The 21,543-nt window shown below is 40.2% G+C and overlaps 1 protein-coding gene across 1 annotated transcript in view; it reads right to left on the bottom strand.

The window, feature by feature from the left end:
• fat3a (FAT atypical cadherin 3a) overlaps window positions 1–21,543 on the bottom strand; it is a 189,749-nt gene that overhangs the window by 55,379 nt on the left and 112,827 nt on the right. The window contains exons 5-7 of the mRNA XM_061281270.1: window positions 18,861–19,175; window positions 15,699–15,909; window positions 4,236–4,375 (exon numbers count right to left, since the gene is read on the bottom strand). Coding sequence (XP_061137254.1) covers window positions 4,236–4,375; window positions 15,699–15,909; window positions 18,861–19,175 — 666 coding nt within the window. The remainder of the gene's footprint in view (window positions 1–4,235; window positions 4,376–15,698; window positions 15,910–18,860; window positions 19,176–21,543) is intronic.

Raw genomic sequence — 21,543 nt, 5'->3', positions numbered from 1 at the left:
GAAACGCGATTGTTTACAGAGGGCTCATAGGTTATTGGCTAGTGGATGCATACCGCAACCCTAGTCAACCTCAGTTTGTTGCAGTATAGCTTCTATTTTATGCGCCTTTTAATCCGGTGCGCCCTATATATGAAATAATTTCTAAAATAAAAAAATCATTGAGGGTGCGCTTTATAATCCAGTGCGCCTTTTGGTGCGAAAAATACGGTACTTGTTTTGTAAAAATATTTGGGAATCACTGGATTTGAGACACTTGTTTGTGTAAAAATGTATAATATAATATACCGTTTTTTTCCGTGTATAGTGCGCCCCCATGTATAGTACGCACCCCTAACAATGGCATGCTGATGCTGGAAAAAAGCTTGTACCCATGTATAATACGCACCCAATTTTTATGAATTTTTTTTAATTTTTTTTAAAAACTTTTTTTTTTTTTTTTTTTTTTAAGTCCCAAAGATCGTCACACACGCAGGGAGGCAATGGGTCCCATTTTTAAAGTCTTTGGTATGGTCTTAACTAGGCTGGATGTCATTTTTTTTGTTGGCGTTGATTTCTCCGACTGCCCCTAAACGCACCACCGCGCTCCGTGCGCAGGGGAAGAGGCGGCTCTGTATGGGAGAGACGTTGAAGAGGAATAAAAACAACCTTGGAAACCAAAACTTGCCCCTCGTCGTGACTCGGAGCCGCAACAAATGTTTCGGATTTGTGTAGGGTACATTGTGACAGACGGCAAACTCGCAGGTGATCGAGCGAGCGTCTGATACAAGAGCATTGCGGTCGTATGGAGCGTGTTTGAAATGAACAGCAGAGACGAAAGGAACAAGGCAAAGTGTTGTGAAATAAAATATTACCTGTAATACGCATTTTGTTATTTGCTGATTGAAACTGCTAATTAAACTGTGAATTGAAACTAATAGGTGGAGAACTGAACTCTCGCTCTTTATATAGCTGACGTGTCTTGCGCAACCGTTCTGCGCATCTGTAATGGCGGCCTCCGTATGACGTCCGGTCCGCGATGGAGATTAAAAAACAAACAATATTTGACAATAACACACCATCGAGGATTGCACCATCGCATCAAACGATGTGTCGTCAATTATGAATTTTACTAAGTGTGTTGGGCAGGAAGGCTGAATGCAAGAAGAAAGGTGAGTTTTATTTCGGGGGAGATTTGTCATGTCTCGTCCCCAGTTTTGCTATGTGTCTAGGTTGCCATAGTTTCTGTTCGTGTCACCCCGCTCTTCCTGTGTCACCTCAATCGATGTAACGTGTTTTGTATTTAAGTCCTGTCTGCCCCTCGCTCACCGTTGGATCATTGCATGTGTTACTGTCATTCTGTTCCTGTCTTTGGTAATGTCACCCTGTCTTTTTGTTCCATGACTTTGTCGGTCAGTCCTGTTGTTGGTTTTGTTGTACCATGACTTTATTTAAAAAAAAAAAAAAAAAAAAAAATTTAAAAAAAAAAAAAAAACATTTTTTTTTCTTTGTACCCATGTATAATACGCACCCCAGATTTTAGGACAATAAATTAGTAAAATATTGCGCACTATACACGGAAAAAAACGGTAATATAATATAATATAATATAATATAATATAATATAATATAATATAATATAATATAATATAATATAATATAATATAATATAATATAATATAATATAATATAATATAATATAATATAATATAATATAATATAATATAATATAATATAATATAATATAATATAATATATTTCCCACTTTCAGCAAACTAGTGGAAATCTCCATGGATTTATTATTTTTTTTCTCCATTTTTGCATGTCATCTGTCTTGTGACCCAGAGTTTAGCGCACTGGGACGGCACATTATTTATCTATTCTTTCATTTACTTATTTCTTTACTTCCTCTACAGTTTCTTACTGTAAAACTACATCACAATCGCTTTATATTCCCATTCTGAAATCCCTCGGCCACCATCTCGCCGATGGGATGTACTGAGATGACATTGCAGCGCACTGCCACCCAAATTGAACTGTTTTCCCCTTGGCAAGCGGGCACTGTGCTCAGTGCAGTGTGAGTAACTTATTGAGTCACCTATTGCGTTTTATTTTATACAGGAATCACCGGGCTAAACTGTCAGCCAAATGTTTTGACTAGTTTCATTAGGTAGCGAAATTGGAACATTTCAGATATAGCATGATGAGATGTTAAGGACTGCTCTTCTAAGTCAATATTAGGGAATAAAAAGAAACTTCAACAAAATAGTTGACTCTTACCAATGGAGCCCACACAGTCTAGCCTTCTTCAAAACCACTTAGCTCAAGCTTAGGTGAAAAAAGCGACCACTTCTCTCAGCTTTTGTACTGAATGACTGCTCATCCAACATAAACTAACCAAACTGAAATTGCAGCAGGCGCAACTGTATGATTTGCAAGGCAAGGAAAGCCTCAACATGTACTTTGCACACATTCGGAAATTGGATCCTGGGATTTGTAAAGAAAACATAACAAAAAGTGGAAGGAAACCGACTGGAGAGCTGCCTCCAGTTAGTCTAAATATAAACCCTGCTGCGGCAGTCAGCCTTCTGTAGCTGAACTGCCAAGGCTCTCCATGGCGGCATGTTGCTGTGCTGAATGTCCATACGAGAGACGTGGTTCCATCACAAAGGTGTGTATTTGTGTGGAAAAGAGGAGGCCAAAGGCAAAGGAGCAAAGTCCTCCAAAGACATCCCCTTAACTGGGCAGATGAATGGTAAATTATAAATGACTGACACAATTTTTGTTTTCAATGTTGTGTAACACGCGCTTATGAAAAACTTTTAATGCGGGAGCAGTTTAATAAACCAAAAGTTAACCAATTGTCTTTTCAATCAATTAAATTGGAAGCGTAAACAAAAATAGAAATGTTCCACATTAACCAGAAGTAGTCCCATGATGTTAGTATTTACTAGTATCATTAACACACGAGGGCTGTCCTTGTTAACCATTATAGTAAAAACTGTTTTTCTGTGTATAGAATCAAAGACTCCAACCAATGGGTTACATTTTCACATTATTAGCTAACATTTACAACACAAGTGCCTCCAAGAAATAATCTTCAATAACATGACATAAATGAAACTTGAGTTGAATCAAAAGTTGGCAGACCTGCTTACCACCTCTTGCCAAGTAAAATCAAGTCTATGCATGTTACTATTCTCCCATAGTAGAGCTATTTGATAATATGCATAAACATCCCAAAATGTATTTTTACTTATTACTAATTTAAAAAACCAACAACAACATACAGACTGTGTTGATGTAAATGTACCATTATGTTTTACAACACCTCAATATGTCAACAGTATATTTAAATCTTGATTTTACTTGCTTCTATCCGATGCAACGTTCGAATGTCGTTTGGTCATGTACCCCAATTTCTTTTTGTTATAAATACATTTTCAGGTATTTTAAATGGATGATATAAGGACCCTGTGATCGGCTCGCAATCGGTTCAGGGCCTACTGCTCGATGACTGCTGGGATAGGCTCCAGCACGTCCGCGACCCCCGTGGGGACAATCGGTATAGAAAATGGATTGATGGATATAAGGACCGTACGAAGCTAAATGACTGGCGCTTTAACCTTAGTGCTAGTGACACGATGAATTTCTGTGACCAATTTAAAGGCGTTAGATAATAAGAAGCCGGGCTGTTTATATTACAGTGTTAAGGATAGCTAGGATTGATTAGGAAAGGGGGATGCTGGCGGCAACACCTCATCCACACAGTCACTCACAAGTCAAAGAGCGACACATTGCTGCTTTATTTTCTCTTCCATCTAATTCACATACTAGCATCAAAATTACTTACTCAATTCGCCTGATATTGCCATTTGCATATTGCTTCTCTTTTAATCAAATGTCAACAGACTTCAATGTGTGTGGATCAAATGGAACCCTTCGACGGCCCAATAACATGGCTGACCTAAATGAATGTAACAAAGGACCTCTTTGGCTGCCTAAAACCATGGCTCTCTAAAGAACCAAGACATGCTTTCGGGGTTAACGCGATTCCCAAATTCTGGACCCCAAAGTTGGCGTGAAATCGAGATTTAAGTGCATATCAATTGTATGAATGTTGCCAAGTTTATATAGTGTGAGTGACTGTTACCCCTAAAATATTCACCAACTTTTCATACATCTACCACAATTGCGACTGTTAAGTCCATCTCAAATCCAATTATAGTGAGGACAGTTGTGTGGCATACATGTCTTACCTGTGTGTATGCGATGTTGATGCCATCTGTAGCCTGCACAGTTAGGTTATAAAAAGAGCGTTGCTCAGCATCCAAAGGCCTGGCGATGATGATGGTGCCCATGGCCTTCTCGACATCAAATACACTGTCTGTGTTCCCACCTGCTCCAAACAACCACAGTGGAAGAGAAACAATGTTAATCATGTAGACTGCATCAGAACACAAAACCGCTAACACAATGAATGCACGCACGCACGCCCACACACACACACGCACACACACTTACACACACACGCGCGCGCACGCACGCACACACACACACATGCACACACACACATATACACACACACACGCACACACACACTGCTTACACAGTCCACGGATGTTTATTTCTTTTGGTTGGTATTTTCAGTGGTTTCGGAATCTGACAGGGATGTGAGATTTTAGTTTCATTACTTTTGCAATGGGAAAATGGCCAATTACCAGGGGTCAGTTTTACACAATTCTGGAGTACAATAGCAATGATTAAAAAAAAAAAAATACATGAACAGGCTTTGTCAAGCTGATCGTCATTTTCTTTGTAAAGATAGAAATTATGATACAGTTCCTGTATTGGATCTCATATATCTTGTTGCGACTGAGTGTGTTTGTAATAGGATGATCACGTAAGATTACATATGCATCATAACTCCAGCTTTGAAGGGTGGTCTATGTCTTTAGTTGCATGTTTTAGTGAATTATTAATGTGACCACTTTGGAAATCACTGTTTAGAGAAACCTTTGTGCTGGCTGGAAACATACACAAGCACTTTGAGAACAAAAGATTTGAAAGGTAAATGCCAATTTGTTATGATTTTTCCATGTTAACATTGAAGAACACAGGATGCACTGTTTGTTCGGCAGTCGGAAATGGGGAAGATGACACTAAGACAGAAAAAGAAAAAAAAATCAAATACACTGTGATTACAGGGATGTTGAAATTACTATTTCTGTTGTCCAAACCAAGCATCCTCTTTTAGGCCATGTGGAAGAAGGAGGTTTGGCAAGAATCCCACTGAGGCCAGAGAGAGAACCTCCCATCTGCCAACACCAAATTATATACAAAGAAACCTAGACTCTGCCAGAACTCAAAATTGCTTTCTGCTGCCTGCAGGGTTTATGATCACTGTCTGTTGACAGAACAAGGCAGTACCTCACCTCACCATGGGATCTTCAATTAAACGCTACAAGCATTATGGTGGCGCATCATAAATTAATAGTATTTATCATTGTAGTGTTTGCAATTGAACAATTTTAGTCTAAAGACATCTGTCACGAGTCAATATGGTGCAGTGTTTCATTACTGCATTGCAGCAATTTATGCTGCTAGTTCATTCTTTACATCTTATACGTAGCAGCTCTTTTGCTTTGCTATTTCCATTCCAGTGCAGTACTTATTTCACTTATATGCAAAGGAGGATTAGGAAGTGTGCTTGCTAGATATTACTTTAAAGAAATAATATGCGTCACAAAAAAAATAATAATAATAACACAAGCAAATCTAAATGCTCTTGAAATTGTACTTATAAACTACCACCCAACAGATTCGAGATGTTTGCTTACACAAAAGCATTAATTGACATTAATCCCATCAGCAACTTGAGGACAGTAAAAAAAAAAAATCCACTTGAAATTGTCTTCTCTAGTGCCGGTTCCCCTTAAAGGACCTTCAACCTCCAGCACTATTCAATAACCAGTCTAATGTTTTCTGCAGACGGCTGTTATTTGGCTATTAAACGGCTGTTAGCATAGATTTAAGGTAGTGCAGAGCTACGCTAACTTCTAATTGGATCCGTATTTGTTTTGTAGTGACACACTAGTGCACAAGAACATTTGCTGTGGATAACCGGCCAAACCACAAGTGCAATGTGGCCACCTATTGAATTGGTGCTTTCACATATTCAACTGTATTCTAACTGTATGCTATTAGTTATTCTATCATGCACCTCCTACGTGTTTATATCGCCTACAGTTTGTAATTTAAAGTGGCACATTTGACAACACTCGGGACTGCAGCAATTACTATCCATGCGAACCAATACTGCTGAATGAAAAGCTATTTGACACAGTACACCAGATTGGATGACAGAACAATGAAAACAGCTTTTGTTTTCTTAGTAACTAAAGCATCTTATTAATGACAATAATACAATTGCGATAACATTTTAGTGTCATATTATGGGGAACTGACTTGGTTTCCATGCAGGTATATTTGCAATTCTGGTGTAGTACTCCATAGTACAGAAGAGGATTAGGGCCAGTGAAGAATAGAAAAAAAGGGGGGTTGACAAGATTCAGACTTTTTTTTCCTCAAAATTCTGACTTTAAAGTGAGAATTCCCAATTTACAAGTACCGTTTTTTTCCGTGTATAGTGCGCCCCCATGTATAGTACGCACCCCTAAAAATGGCATGCTGATGCTGGAAAAAAGCTTGTACCCATGTATAATACGCACCCAATTTTTATGAATTTTTAAAATAAAAAAAATTTAATTTTTTTTTTTTTTTTAAGTCCCAATGATCGTCACACACGCAGGGAGGCAATGGGTCCCATTTTTATAGTCTTTGGTATGGTCTTAACTAGGCTGGATTAAATTTTTTTTGTTGGCGTTGATTTCTCCGACTGCCCATAAACGCACCACCGCGCTCCGTGCGCGCACGGGACAGCAAACGAGCAGGTGATCGAGCAAGCGTCTGATACGAGAGCATTGCGGTTGCATGGAGCGTGTTTGAAGTGAACAGCAGAGAAGAAAGGAAAATTTAATTTTTTTTTGTACCCATGTATAATGCGCACCCCAGATTTTAGGACAATAAATTAGTTAAATTTTGCGCACTATACACGGAAAAAAACGGTACGTTTTTTTGTGAGCTGTCTATTTCTAAAAAAAAAGTTTAATTTTGGTTGGCAGTGTGTTTGCTTCATGTGGCAAAACTCTGAACTTAAGTACAAGTACAGATAAGTGAGTAAAACACAACTTTACTCATCCTATTGGAAAAATTCATGCAGTTCTACCACTGCATAAGCAGACTCAGAAATTTAGTACCTACCGGTAAGTATAATAATAAACATGAATTTTTACTCTCAATCAAACACAATTATATGGCAAATATATAATACACAATACCCATTTTGATAACCTGGCTCAATGAAAAGAACATTTCTCTACTCACAAGCTTTCCTTCTATTATGAACTTACTGGATAGTGTTAGTACTGAGAAAGGGGAGGGGGGGGTGTCATGTTACATGTCACATGTAGCATCAAAACATGTTTCCGTACTGTGTAGCTTTGCCAATTTTGTAAATTTTGTAACAAAATATGATCTACCACATAATGTGAGTATTTTTTTAACACCAGATATTTGTGCTATTGCATGACACCTTCTTGCGTCTGGCTCTAAACTAGCCCTTAGATCAGGGGTGTCAAACTTATTTATGTCGCGGGCCGCGTCATAGTCATGGTTTCCTTCGAAGGGCCATTGAAATTGCTAACCCAAATAAATGTCTGAATGTCTCAAATTATATATAGTGTACGGTACTCAACAAACTACTGAATGACTAGAATAAGACATGGGCAAACTACGGCCCGCGGGGCACATCCGGCCCACGGGGCCGTTTAATCCGGCCCGCCAAACCTGAATAAATTGTATTATTTTATTTTTTTGGGGTCATTTTCCCTGCAATTACTATGTTTCCCCAGTAGATGGGGAAGCACCCGCCCGCGCAGATCTAGGTTAACGAACCGACACCTCGGCTCTATCCTAAGAATTACCACAACAAATCTTACCCCAGACTATGATGCACTAGCTAAAAAGGGAAACCAACAATACTATTGATTTCTTTATTGCTTTATTTAGATGTATTCTTTCACTGATTCTTCAAGATGACGTGATGGGTCAGAATGTTTGCCGTTGGATGTGATTTCGCCTCATTAGATAAACATATTTTATAAATCTGACCTGCAAGCGCTGAAGTGATGGAAAATGTTATTCATTATAACAGTGTCGTATTTAATAAGAATCACTGATAGTAGTTTTTTGGTGAAATATTTTTTTAATCCTGTTAATAAATGCATTTGTTTTAAAAAAGCTTTTTTTAATATCCATGCTTTAGTATCTACTAGAAGTAAAAAGGTCATTGCATAAAAGGACCTTCACTTGTCATTTATATTACTTCACACAAACACTACATCCATCTGCTCCTGGTTCGGCCCCCCGGTCAAAATTTAGAACCCAATTCGGCCCGCAAGTCAAAAAGTTTGCCCACCCCTGGACTAGATGAACAACTAGTTTTCAAAACAGAGACTAAGAAAAACTGTTAACATATTTTAAAAATATGAATGATAATAAAACTTGCTAGCAATAGAGCTATTTTTTAAAAGTGAAAACAATTGGTAATTTTAATATTGACATATGAATTTAATGCACAATTTGTCTTCGATGTGGCGGGCCGTGTCTGGCCCCTGGGCCTTGAGTTTGACACATGTACCTTAGATCATTCAGAAGCTTCAAATCGCTTAATAGATGATAACTGTTTCTAATCTTTCACAAATAATAACAGAAGGAAAAATTATTCGCTCGTCCATCGCCTTTCACTATTCCTAACCTCATTCTCGCTATGGTTTCTCGTAATTGTTCCACACAGCAGTGCAGGTACAGACCTGCCCATCCTAACATGCAAAATTAGCCACCACAGTTTGTCTCAGGTTTGATAAATCACACTCTGCATGTTAAATAAATCTGTTTTCATACATCACTCCCAGTATTTTGCATGTTTGGGTATTTTCGCCCCAAATTGATTGAGTCCACATTTTTGGGCCTCCAAACTTGGTAACCAGGCCATCTTATGACTACTGTACTTGGAGTTAAAGTTTTGCGAAATTAAAACTAAATTACACCTCAGTCCTTTTAATGAAGCCCGGGAGCAAAAACCCAATTACGTGTTATTCCTAGTTAAGGTAGCAATTATGTAGACAGATGGCCATCCACTACCGTGGGAATGTCTAATCTAAAGCAGTTCATAATTATACCGGTTTCATCTTCTGGGTGGAGTATCAGCTTTAACTGGATAATGAGGTGTTTGATATAAGGGTGTGGTTGGTGCATGCTTATATTTGGTTGCCATGACATCATATTTTAAATGTGACTGCTGTGTACAAGACAAATTCAAAGAGCAATCATCACTGCATTATCATCTTGCCAGAGCAGTTTCCTTTTGGCAATTGGTAAATGTTTTTTTTTTGTTAAATTGTACAAAATTGCGCCTCCCCAAAATAAAATTGAAGTTATCAAATGCCTGGAAAAATCTTTTTCTCAGCGAGAGTATAAAGTAGCTAAGTCGATCTCTCTTTTGTCCTCTGTAGAGGACGTATGTCTTTGCCCTGTATCTCTGAAGCCATACATGCCACTGTGTTAGTTCCTGTTGGCCCTTACAGAGAAAATCCTAGGCTTTTCAGATTTGCCATAACCGAGTCCCGATGTCCTCTCAAAAGGACATACTGTAAAAGGTAAAGAAATGGAAAAAAAAAATTATACATTTTTTTACTGTAGTAATATTTTTTTTTTCACACCTAAGAATTATGTCGTCTAAAAAAATTTATAAATTCATCAACGTTTTTTTTTTCTTCTGGAGAACCCGATCTGCCAAATGGTAGACTGCAAACTGAGCTCAAGTCGACCGTGGAGGTTTGTGATGTTGACACTGAATTAAAGGTTGGCTGCTGGAGAAGAATATCTTTAAAGTGTTGGACACGCCTGATCTAAAACTATTGCCCCAAAATGCCACTCTCGGAACAGAGCACAGCGGGTGACAAACACTCTCTTACAGGGCTCCTGACTGCCGCAAAAAGGTCACATAAAGCGTGAGTAAATTTTTTCCTGCAAATTTGCACCCAGTGTTTTTTTTAATAAAATACTTTTTGTTGCTAACAAACCTCTGCTCCACACTTAAGAGATATAGATAAAATCCTTACTATAATACTTTACATTAGCACAGTGCTTCTCAATTATTTTCTGTTACGCCCCCCCCTAGCAAGAAGAAAACTATTCGCGCCCCCCCTCCCCACCCCGACTATCCTAACTTGTCTTGTAAGTCGTAAAATGTTGCACTGTCGCAAACGTGACAGAAGTAACAATGAGAGCGCCACTGCCCCCTGCTGTAGTAAACGCGCAATTACACTTTATTCTAGTACTGCCAAAAAAAAAGCCTGTTCCCCAGGGTCACACGCGCCCCCCCAGGAATAGCACCGCGCCCCCCAAGGGGGGCGCGCCCCACTATTTGAGAAGCACTGCATTAGCAGGTGAAGTGTGCACATGGCCAATTGGGAGATGCAGACCACTCACTAAAACGTTTATGATTAAATATGAAACTAAACATTTATGACATCCCTTGTGTGAATGTTAATTGTTGTAATAGTGGGAGCCATTTACTCAACAAGCCAGTCTCATCCTGGGGCAACTTTTTTATCTTTCAAAAAATGCTTGTCTTTGACAGTTGGCCGTCATCATAACTGAACGTGAATCATTCCGCTCAGTTGGAGTTGAGTATTGAAAATAAACTGAAAAAAGTCTCAATATTATTCGCCAATGGGCTAACTCCCAATGACAAATTGCTCCACTTAATCAGTTTTCAGTCTTTGATAGCTTTCTTGAAGTCTCTTGTAATAATAGTTGCATGTATTGTAACTGCATCCAAACTTTAAGTGCAATATGATGTTTTACCTTCATGGAGTGTTTGACCTACTACAGCCTCTGAAATGCAAAAGGAAAACTGCAAGCGGGGAGAATACGCAGAAGGCCAGATCAGACAGAAAAGGCCACATGAGGGTTGCTCCAGCCAAAGTGTGTATCTGGCATGAAGACGCATGAATGACACACTTTAAGGGGATGGAGAATCTGTGCAGCCAGACAAGCGTGCTTTTCCCCTCTTACACACAGGAGAGTATGCTCCACTGAACATACGTTCAGTGTCCATGTCTCTGGACAACAAAGGTTTTAGAATGTCAACAAACCAAAAGAAGTGGCAGCCATATTCTGACTATCATTGTTAAACAAAAAAAAGGTGGGTGATCCTGTCAGGTTATGGCTACAGCACAAAAAATTCTTTTCACAATCACTGCTCGTAGGGGAGCTGGGGTCAATCGCTCCAGAATTCACTCATCTACTGTATGTGGTGGTCAAATGGACAGCAAAGTAAGGCACGCTAACTTGGATGACCTTCTTACAGTCATTAAATAGCATTTGTTAGAAAAAGAAACCATTCCAAATTGACCAAATAGGCAACCTGTAATTAGGACAGTCTAAATTCACATTCCAGTCACCTCTCAGTGCTCTGTGGCAGCCTCTCGACCCCCTCTCTTTGTTATTTTATTTTTTTCTATTTTTATAATGTTGCAACAAGAGGTATTCTAGACCACCAATACCACAGCCCCATCTGTGATGTATTTGATCTAGCTATATCAGAACTACCGATATTTGATACCACTTTTTCTCCAGACCGATACCAATACAAGTACTCAGTTCTCGAGTACCGTTTTTTTCCGTGTATAGTGCGCCCCCATGTATAGTACGCACCCCTAAAAATGGCATGCTGATGCTGGAAAAAAGCTTGTACCCATGTATAATACGCACCCAATTTTTATGAATTTTTTTTTAAAAAAAAATTAATTTTCTTTTTTTTTTTTTTTTTTTTTTAAGTCCCAATGATCGTCACACACGCAGGGAGGCAATGGGTCCCATTTTTATAGTCTTTGGTATGGTCTTAACTAGGCTGGATGTAATTTTTTTTGTTGGCGTTGATTTCTCCGACTGCCCATAAACGCACCACCGCGCTCCGTGCGCATGGAGCGTGTTTGAAGTGAACAGCAGAGAAGAAAGGAACAAGGCAAAGTGTTGTGAAATAAAATATTACCTGTAATACGGATTTAGGTAGAGAACTGAACTCTCGCTCTTTATATAGCTGACGTGTCTTGCTCATCCGTTCTGCGCATCTGTAATGGCGGCCTCCGTATGATATCCGGTTTGCGTGTGTGCGAGAGCGAGAGAGAGCGAGAGAGAAAGTGTGCGAGAGAACGCTCAACCGTAGCGCGCCGCCGACCGCCCAACTGCACCGGGCTGGCCGATTATTGTGACAGAGCCGTCGCTGAAATTTAGAAGATATTTTTAAAGTCCTGATGTACTTTCTAAAATTTAAGTGGACCTCAGTGCGCACTGCGCAGGGAGCTTAATTTGGTGCGGTCGCGCAACCGCAGCGCGCCGGGCGCTCACTGTCGCATTGCTTAAAGAGCGCCTTTGTGTTTTAGGATGAACAGCAGAGACCAAAGGAACAAGGCAAAGTGTTGTGAAATAAAATATTACCTGTAATACGCATTTTGTTATTTGCTGATTGAAACTGCTAATTAAACTGTGAATTGAAACTAATAGGAAGAAAACAACTCTCGCTCTTTATATAGCTGACGTGTCTTGCGCATCCGTTCTGTGCATTTTATTTCACAACACTTTGCCTTTCTTCTCTGCTGTTCACTTCAAACACGCTCCATGCGACCGCAATGCTCTCGTATCAGACGCTTGCTCGATCACCTGCTCGTTTGCTGTCCCGTGCGCGCACGAAGCGCGGTGGTGCGTTTACGGGCAGTCGGAGAAATCAACGCCAACAAAAAAAATTACATCCAGCCTAGTTAAGACCATACCAAAGACTATAAAAATGGGACCCATTGCCTCCCTGCGTGTGTGACGATCATTGGGACTTAAAAAAAAAAAAAAAAAAAAAAAAAAAATTTTTTTTTTTTTTTTTTTTTGTACCCATGTATAATGCGCACCCCAGATTTTAGGACAATAAATTAGTAAAATTTTGCGCACTATACACGGAAAAAAACGGTAGTCCCCAATAGCATAATAGTACCAATAGTACTTTTGAAACATGTTTTTTTTCCCCCAAATACAATGACAGATGATTTTAAAGAAACCTAAACATTCTAATGGAGGCATTTTCCTTAAAATGGCATTAAATTAATTGCAATTTTCTATATCTCTAATTTCTAATCCCTGATCATGAAATGGCCCAATGAGGTCGGCTGATACTAGTACATGAAAATACCGATACCTTGAAAAAGGCTGGTATCAGTAATGGCCTATTCATAATTAGAACTAGTTTACACATTGACAAAGAACAAAACAAGTTGTGTGGATACTGAAGGGGCGCAATACTTGGCTCATGCGTCAATCAAAACTGCAGCTGGCAGCGAAAAATTATACAGATCGACCGCAACTTGCTGTCCATTGGCTGAGGCAGCCCATTGCTTCGCTCAAGATAGATAATAGGCAGTGGCCCCTCTCTGCTCAGCATAAATACATTGAAACGCGGAGGAAAACAAATTATGTGAGTTTCTCGGTCACGACAAGGGAAATCTAGAATCGAACATTAGAGGGTTGTTTTGTATAGTCATTTTTTTTTATATTGCAACCAGCGCTACGGTGTTTTGTTATATTACACAGCTCTCCTCCTGCCTGATCTGAACCTTCTGGTAATTACTCATTGCTTGTCAATAGACCAGACATGATCAAGCACAAGTCCATAGTGAAATATTTGCAACCAGCAATCGACAAAATGATAAGACCAAAACCAATTAGGTCACATGGGTGGACAATGATTACAGTGAAAACAGCCCCAAAAAAATGGGAAGAAATGAAAGGAGACCAAGTGGAAAGTTGACAGCATAAAAGAGGAAGTGGAAGTCAGATACCTTCAGAGGAACAGTTCCGGATGCAAGTGTTCTGCAGAATAATAAACATCTCAAGGAAAGACCGGGGACCTTTCAGTCATGAAGCATTAAGGAGAAAGAGGAGAGAACAAGTGAGACACAAAGACCAAAGGAATAGGACAAAAGGAGTGCATGAAGAAGACACAGCTATAAGAAACCACACCAATAGAGCCCACCGAGATTGTAAATGTTCGCCAGCCTAGAAATTACCTGCAGGTACAGATCACTTTTAAATGATGAAGAGTGTTAACTCTTAACTATACCGAATCAAGGCTTATTTGAACTAAAATCCAATGCTTAAATCCAAATATACCAATTGATCAAAATGGATCCTGAAAAAATAGATAATGACTAGTCTGAATTGTACTTCCATGGGAATGGGAGAGCACTAGAGGGAGAGAGAGAGAGAGAGAGAGAGAGAGAGAGAGAGAGAGAGAGAGAGAGAGAGAGAGAGAGAGAGAGAGAGAGAGAGAGAGAGAGAGAGAGAGAGAGGCATGGTGGAGAACTGGTTAGCATGTCACCTCACATTTCAGAGGTTGTGGGTTGGATGGATGGATGGATGGATGGATGGATGGATGGATGGATGGATGGATGGATGGTTGGATGGATGGATGGATGGAATGAGAGAGAGCGAACGAGAGAGCGAGGGTTGGTCAGAATCATCGTAACTAACATTTCGTTACATTGGATAAAACTAATTTGGCTTGGATGTCTTCATTTTCTGATCTGCAAAGGCAATATTTAATAACGTATATAGTATGAAATATGAAAATGAATAATATAAAATGAAGTATGAAAAACAAACGAAAATTAAAATATGTAATACTGAAAAAGTCTTACTTTTCAAGAAAAATGTTTGAAATCCTTAGGAACAATAATATTGAGACACAATCAGTGACTGATATGAAAAAGTAAAAAAAAATGTTTATGGACTGGTCAATCAAAAGCACTACAGTAGTCAGAAAGTTGGACACATGCTGACTTTCTATGCCGGGTGACAAAGAAGTGAGACCTAGACTGTGCAGAATAAATGCAGTACTATTTTCAGTCACACTGTCACACCACTTGAATCATGTGCATTTACAGCAAAAACTACTGGTAATTGGATCACATCACTTGTACCACACCAGTCAGTGCAAACACATGCAGGGAAATTGGGTTTAGCGCAATTTACATGACATAATCTCATTTAAGCCTCTCAAGTGGAGAAAGTCAATTTTGACGCATCAAAGCCATATTAGTGTACAATGTTGGACAGGATAAAAAATTTGACTTTTTTTTACGATAAATTGTGCAAAAATGTATTTAGTTGGACAAAACCACATTTTTGGGCACAGCAATGATGGCGCATGACAAAGGTGTTATGAATGAGCAATGCGACGTAATTTACTAACAAAGCCTAGTGCAGAACGGTTCAGGGGGGCTCATCATCACACCCTATTCCAATTTTAATGATGTACTTTGTTAAAGTTCTTTATAGAATGCTGGTTTAATTTATTATTTCTTCTCCGATGCATAATACAACATATATCTGGAATTACTGTTACCATGGTGACTGGGATGAGCAGGGCGTAACGGAGCAAACAGTGAGGCGACGGTACCTGAGCTACACTGATAATGCAGTGATCTATTCTGCCAAACAAGCCATGCCCTTAGCACTTCACTCGTTGCCAGAAAAACATTTCTTTTTACCTGTGATGTCAAACCATAAGGGTGCTGAACTCCGCTGCATGGAGACCACGCCAACAATTTCTGTGACTTTATCATTTTCCATAACAGTGAAATTGTAGAAAGGCTCATCAAATAGAGGTGGCAGAGCCGTGGCTGGAGGACGGCGGATCCACTCAATGTGGAGGCGAGCTGTAGAGGACTTCTGAGGACGACCATTGTCTGTTGCCTTGATCTAAAGAAAGAAGTCCAAGTTGTAAAGGAAGTATGCAAAAGGCTCATAATAGTGTCAGTGGAACACAATTAAAATGAATTGGATCTACATCATTTTATTTTTTTTCACCTAGAACTGAGGTGTTACTCGAGATTCTCTTCAGTCATCTTAAATGCAGGAGCCCTATCACAATGCAGCTACACTAGGGGACTGCAAAATACTGAATTAAAGCAATTTACATAAATTTGCCGTTTAAAGGATCTACTTTGTATTGTATTGTATTGTATTGTATTGTGTTGTGTTGTGTTGTGTTGTGTTGTGTTGTGTTGTGTTGTGTTGTGTTGTGTTGTGTTGTGGGTAGCACGTCCGCCTCACAGTTAGGAGGGTGCGGGTTCGATTCCACCTCCGGCCCTCCCTGTGTGGAGTTTGCATGTTCTCCCCGGGCCCGCGTGGGTTTTCTCCGGACACTCCGGTTTCCTCCCACATCCCAAAAACATGCTTGGTAGGCCGATTGAAGACTCCAAATTGTCCCTAGGCATGAGTGCGAGTGCAAATGGTTGTTTGTCTCTGTGTGCCCTGCGATTGGCTGGCAACCGGTCCAGGGTGTCCCCCGCCTACTGCCCGATGACGGCTGGGATAGGCTCCAGCACGCCCGCGACCCCCGTGGGGACTAAGCGGTTCAGAAAATGGATGGATGGATGGATGTATTGTATTGTATTGTATTGTATTGTATTGTATTGTATTGTATTGTATTGTGTTGTAACACACTTCATGATTGTTTAATTCTCTGCCTCAACATTATCAATCATTTTGCTATACTGTATTATTTTAATGCTAGAGTGCGTATTCACTTAAAGCAGGGGTCCCCAAACTTTTTCCTGTGAGGGCCACATACCGTTTTTTTCCGTGTATAGTGCGCCCCCATGTATAATACGCACCCTAAAAATGGCATGCTGATGCTGGAAAAAAGCCTGTACCCATATATAATACGCACCCAATTTTTATGCATTTTTTTTTATGATTTTTTTTTTTTTTTTCCCAATGAAGTCCCAATGATCGTCACACACGCAGGGAGGCAATGGGTCCCATTTTTATAGTCTTTGGTATGGTCTTAACTAGGCTGGATTAAATTTTTTTTGTTGGCGTTGATTTCTCCGACTGCCCATAAACGCACCACCGCGCTCCGTGCGCGCACGGGAAAGAGGCGTGCGGACGTGAAAAAGGCGGCTCTGTATGGGAGAGACGTTGAAGAGGAATAAAAACACCCTTGGAAACCAAAACTTGGTGATTTCAAGTTTCATTTCGAAGGACATTTGTCACGTCTCGTCCCCAGTTTTGCTATGTGTCTAGGTTGCCATAGTTTCTGTTCGCGTCGCCCCTCTCTTCCTGTGTCACCTCAATCGATGTAACGTGTTTTGTATTTAAGTCCTGTCTGCCCCTCGCTCACCGTCGGATCATTGCATGCGTTACTGTCATGATGTCTGTTTGCTTTCTGTTCCTGTCTTTGGTAATGTCACCCTGTCTTTTTGTTCCACGACTTTGTCGGTCAGTCCTGTTGTTGGTTTTGTTTTCTAAAAAAAAAAAAAATTTAAAATTAATTTTTTGTACCCATGTATAATGCGCACCCCAGATTTTAGGACAATAAATTCGTTAAATTTTGCGCACTATACACGGAAAAAAACGGTAACTTTTCCCTTCTCTGATGGGGGACCGGTGTCAGTTTGTAACAGAAAAAGTGTGACGATCGTAGGGGAGCTTAAAAAATTTATTGTTTTCCAGAAAGCCACACATAACCAAATAACGGTTATTTAATAACCCTTTCCAGGTTCTTTACAGGAAAAAAAAGTCAGGAAACAAATAATAACACTATTAATGAAATAAATAATAACTAAATAACCCTCTCTGAGTTCTTCACAGAAAAAACAGGAAATAAATAATAACTAAATAACTCTCTCTGGGTTCTTCATAGAAAAAAAAAGCCATGGAACATTAACTTTCTGTTGTGCCATGCACAATCTTAACAGATAAAAGTTCAGCTCAGTTGTCAGAGCAGAATCTCTCTGACACATATGAGCAGTCTCTTAAAGTTCTTGTGTTCCTTCCTTATAATCCTTTTGTTGGTTCCAGTAGGCTTGTAGACACCGCTGTCTTTTTTGTTAAAGTTTGCTAGTTCGTCGTAGTCTGGAGTAAAATTTGTTGTGGCAATTCTTAGGCGAGATCCGAGGTGTTGGTCCGTTTACCTCGATCTGTGACGGGTTGACGTTGACGTTCATGTGGCTGAACGTCACGTCGCGTACGTCGAGCCAAATTGGCCACTCTCTTTTAAACGCTCGGCACTGTGTCCACCTTGCTTTTCCTTGGGCGACTCATTTTAATGGAAGGATTCCAGGGGAAGGTTTGTGGGTGGCTTTAGCGCAAAACTGCATCTGAAAGCTCAGCGCGCGAATTACAAGAATGCTCTCGTCACAGCCCACGCTCTAAATTCGGGACTGATACAAATAGAGCGCGAGTGCGCCATGTCCATACTACTGAGTACGTACACGCACTTGTGAGTGTGCACTGAGCTTTCTGACATGGCTTCCGGTAGTAAATGCGCAGGCGAGCGCTTCCCCATCTACTGGGGAAACGCAGTCATTGCAGGCAAAAAGACCCAAAAAAAAAAGTTTAATAATACTATTTGTTTAGGGTTGGCGGGCCGGATCAAACGGTCCCGTGGGCCGTATCCGGCCCGCGGGCCGTAGTTTGGTGACCCCTGACTTAAAGAGTTGCAGGAGACTTTTCTCATTTAGCTAGGAACTAAAGTAATTCTCTAATCTGCAATGTGAAAGTTTTTCATTTGACTTACTAAAATTAAAATTTATTAGTAATAGCAAATATACACATTTGGTTGCATTTCATTTGTTCTTTTCAAACACTATAATAATTACAGCTACTCTGTTACCAGGAATTGGACAAATATCAATTGTACATACTGTCAGGATATCGTAGCTCCCAGCAGTGAAGGCCTTGCGAGATGACACCATTGCAGTCTTGGGATCAATGAAGAATTTCCCATCTTCATTGCCATCCACAATGCTGTAAGAAAGGTCTCCGTTGGGTCCATCATCGCGGTCATAAGCAAAGACGCGGTAGATAGGCTCCCCCTTCTTTCTGCGCTCCCTCTCCGGTAGTTTGACTTGGTAGACTTTCTCTGGAAATGTTGGCTTGTTGTCATTTTCATCTAGAACCTGCACCATCACCCACACTGTAGTCTGCCTCGGACTGGGCCCACCATCTGACACCATCACCTTAATGGGCAGAACAGAATTACAAGCATGAATGCCTATCCCAAAATATTTGCAAATTCCTCAAATGCATCTTTCCAAGTACATGTTTCCCTGGATTGAGAAAGCCTGACATTTACCTCCTTGAATTACATATGCAAGGATATGCAAATTAATAGATTTGAAAGAGTGACAGTTTTTTTGCTGGACCATACATGTGGAACCAGAGATTTAGTTTGTATCCATGATGTGCGTGCATGTATGTGTGTGCATGTGTGTGCGTGTGTGCGCGTGTGTTTGTGTGTGCGTGTGTGTTTTAAGACACTAGATCTAAATCCCTTTTCCATACACAGCGAATCTACTTTAACCACAAAACTGAAATTAAGAATAAAATGTCATTTACCTTCAAATCCAGACATAAACAGGATGTCGATTGGGGATGCGTGAGGAGTTAAACTCAGTCCCGCACCGCCTCAAAAATAATGCTTTGTAAGGTACTACTACCACATTACAATTGTGTGAATACCAAAACTATGCATGTCAAATACACTTGGATTTGAACCAAGAGTTGAATTCTTCTCACACTTTGCAATTTTCATTATTAAATGTTTTAAAATAAAACATTGGCTCAAGGGAGACATCTGCTTGAGACTTGCCTTTGCCATCTCAAGCAAGGTTTTTGGTAGCGGTGTTTGCAGTGTTCAGTTGGTTGCGGTTCATACATTCTGGTTGACTCCTCAGAAATCCATGGTCTTCTTTACCACGTCTTAATTCCTCATAATTAAACTGTATGCTCTTATTATGTATACTTATATATACTGATCCACCTTTCTTTAATGTGCTGTCCAATTCCAATTTTTTTACAATCATTTTTGGATAACAACTCAATGGCATGGTTATAAACATTGAACAATTATTTCCTGGCTCCGGGAAGGGGAGCTACTGAGCCCACTTTAAGACACGTTTTTTTTTTTTTTTGTCAAAGGCCTTGACACTAGGTACAGTGCATGAACGCGCTTCCCTGTGCATGTTTAGGTAGTTGATTAAATAGCACCAGTTCCCCCACTCCTGACTCCATAATGGTGTTGTGTGCAGCATTTCCCCTGTTGCGAATTTAATCAGGACGCTATTTTCGCTCTGGTGACCACTTAGGGAAACTGAGGGCTTTGGTGTCATCGAATTGGTCCTAATGTGCATATTCTAGGTGCCAAGCCATTGTTGCATAAAGATTGGACTCAGAACAATAAAATGAATGACGTCATTTGCTGTACGATTCTCGTAGGTAGCCACAAACAGGGGCAGAGCTGTGACATTTTCACATGGATGCTGTATTCTTAAATCCCATGATACTCTGTTAAACGTTAATTATATTAACTGCATTTTTAAGAAATAAATACAACTAATCTAGATGCTTGAATGATTAAAACCATCTGTTTGAACTAGAGATGCACCGATCCGATATCTGGATCGGATATCGGCCCCGATATCAACAAAATAGATGGATCGGGTATCGGAAAATACAGCCGATCTGTGAGCCGATACTTTTCTTAATCTATTGGGACGCGGGCTACGTCATACGTCAGCAGCACGTGTGCCCCATGCCACGAGAGTTTTCTAAACAAACGCAAACATGGAGCGAATGTTCGCTTCTTTTCCCCGGGTTGCTAAGCGGACGTCAAACCCTGCGCGTTCGCTTCTCTTCGGGTTGCTAATGGGACGTCAAAGGCTGCGCGTTCGCTTCTCTCCCGAATGGGGGGGGGGGGGGGCGGAGGCTAATCGGATGTCAAACGCTGCGTGTTCGCTTCTCTTCCGGGGGGGGTGTTAATGGGACGTCAAACGCTTTGTGTGGCGGGCTCCATCTAGTGTGGAAACTGAGAAGCTGAGCTCAAGCTTCTTGTGCGGGCCATATTCAATTATGTTTTCAGAATTTGCTGCGGGCCAATAAAAACTGGACCGTTAGTTTGGACACCCCTAATTTAGAGCAAAGAACTGTGTAGTCTGCCTGATGCCATTGCCTTTGGTCTTTTCTGTTCCACATGTAGAGTTATGTAGCTTGTTAAGTCAACCATAATATCGGATCGGTATCGGGTATCGACCGATACGCAAAGCCACGGCATCGGTATCGGTGTCGGAACTGAAAAAGTCGGATCGGTGCATCTCTAGTTTGAACTAAAGGACCTTAAATTGCACACAGTCAAAATCAATCACAACATTACTTTAAAACCACAGCAAGAAAACAGCATAGCAGAGAAGTCATCGTTTATCATACCATCCAAGTCATGGTTTCATTCAATAAAATGTGTACATATACCAGTCTTGCCCGTAATACAAGCAGGAAGGAACTTAAGTAACAAGGCGACATTTAGAATTGTAATGGATTAAGAGCTTTTGT

This window comes from Syngnathus typhle, linkage group LG6, assembly GCF_033458585.1.
Source record: "Syngnathus typhle isolate RoL2023-S1 ecotype Sweden linkage group LG6, RoL_Styp_1.0, whole genome shotgun sequence".
In the NCBI taxonomy this organism is placed as follows: Eukaryota; Metazoa; Chordata; class Actinopteri; order Syngnathiformes; family Syngnathidae; genus Syngnathus; species Syngnathus typhle.
This window is presented reverse-complemented; position numbering and strand designations above follow the sequence as displayed.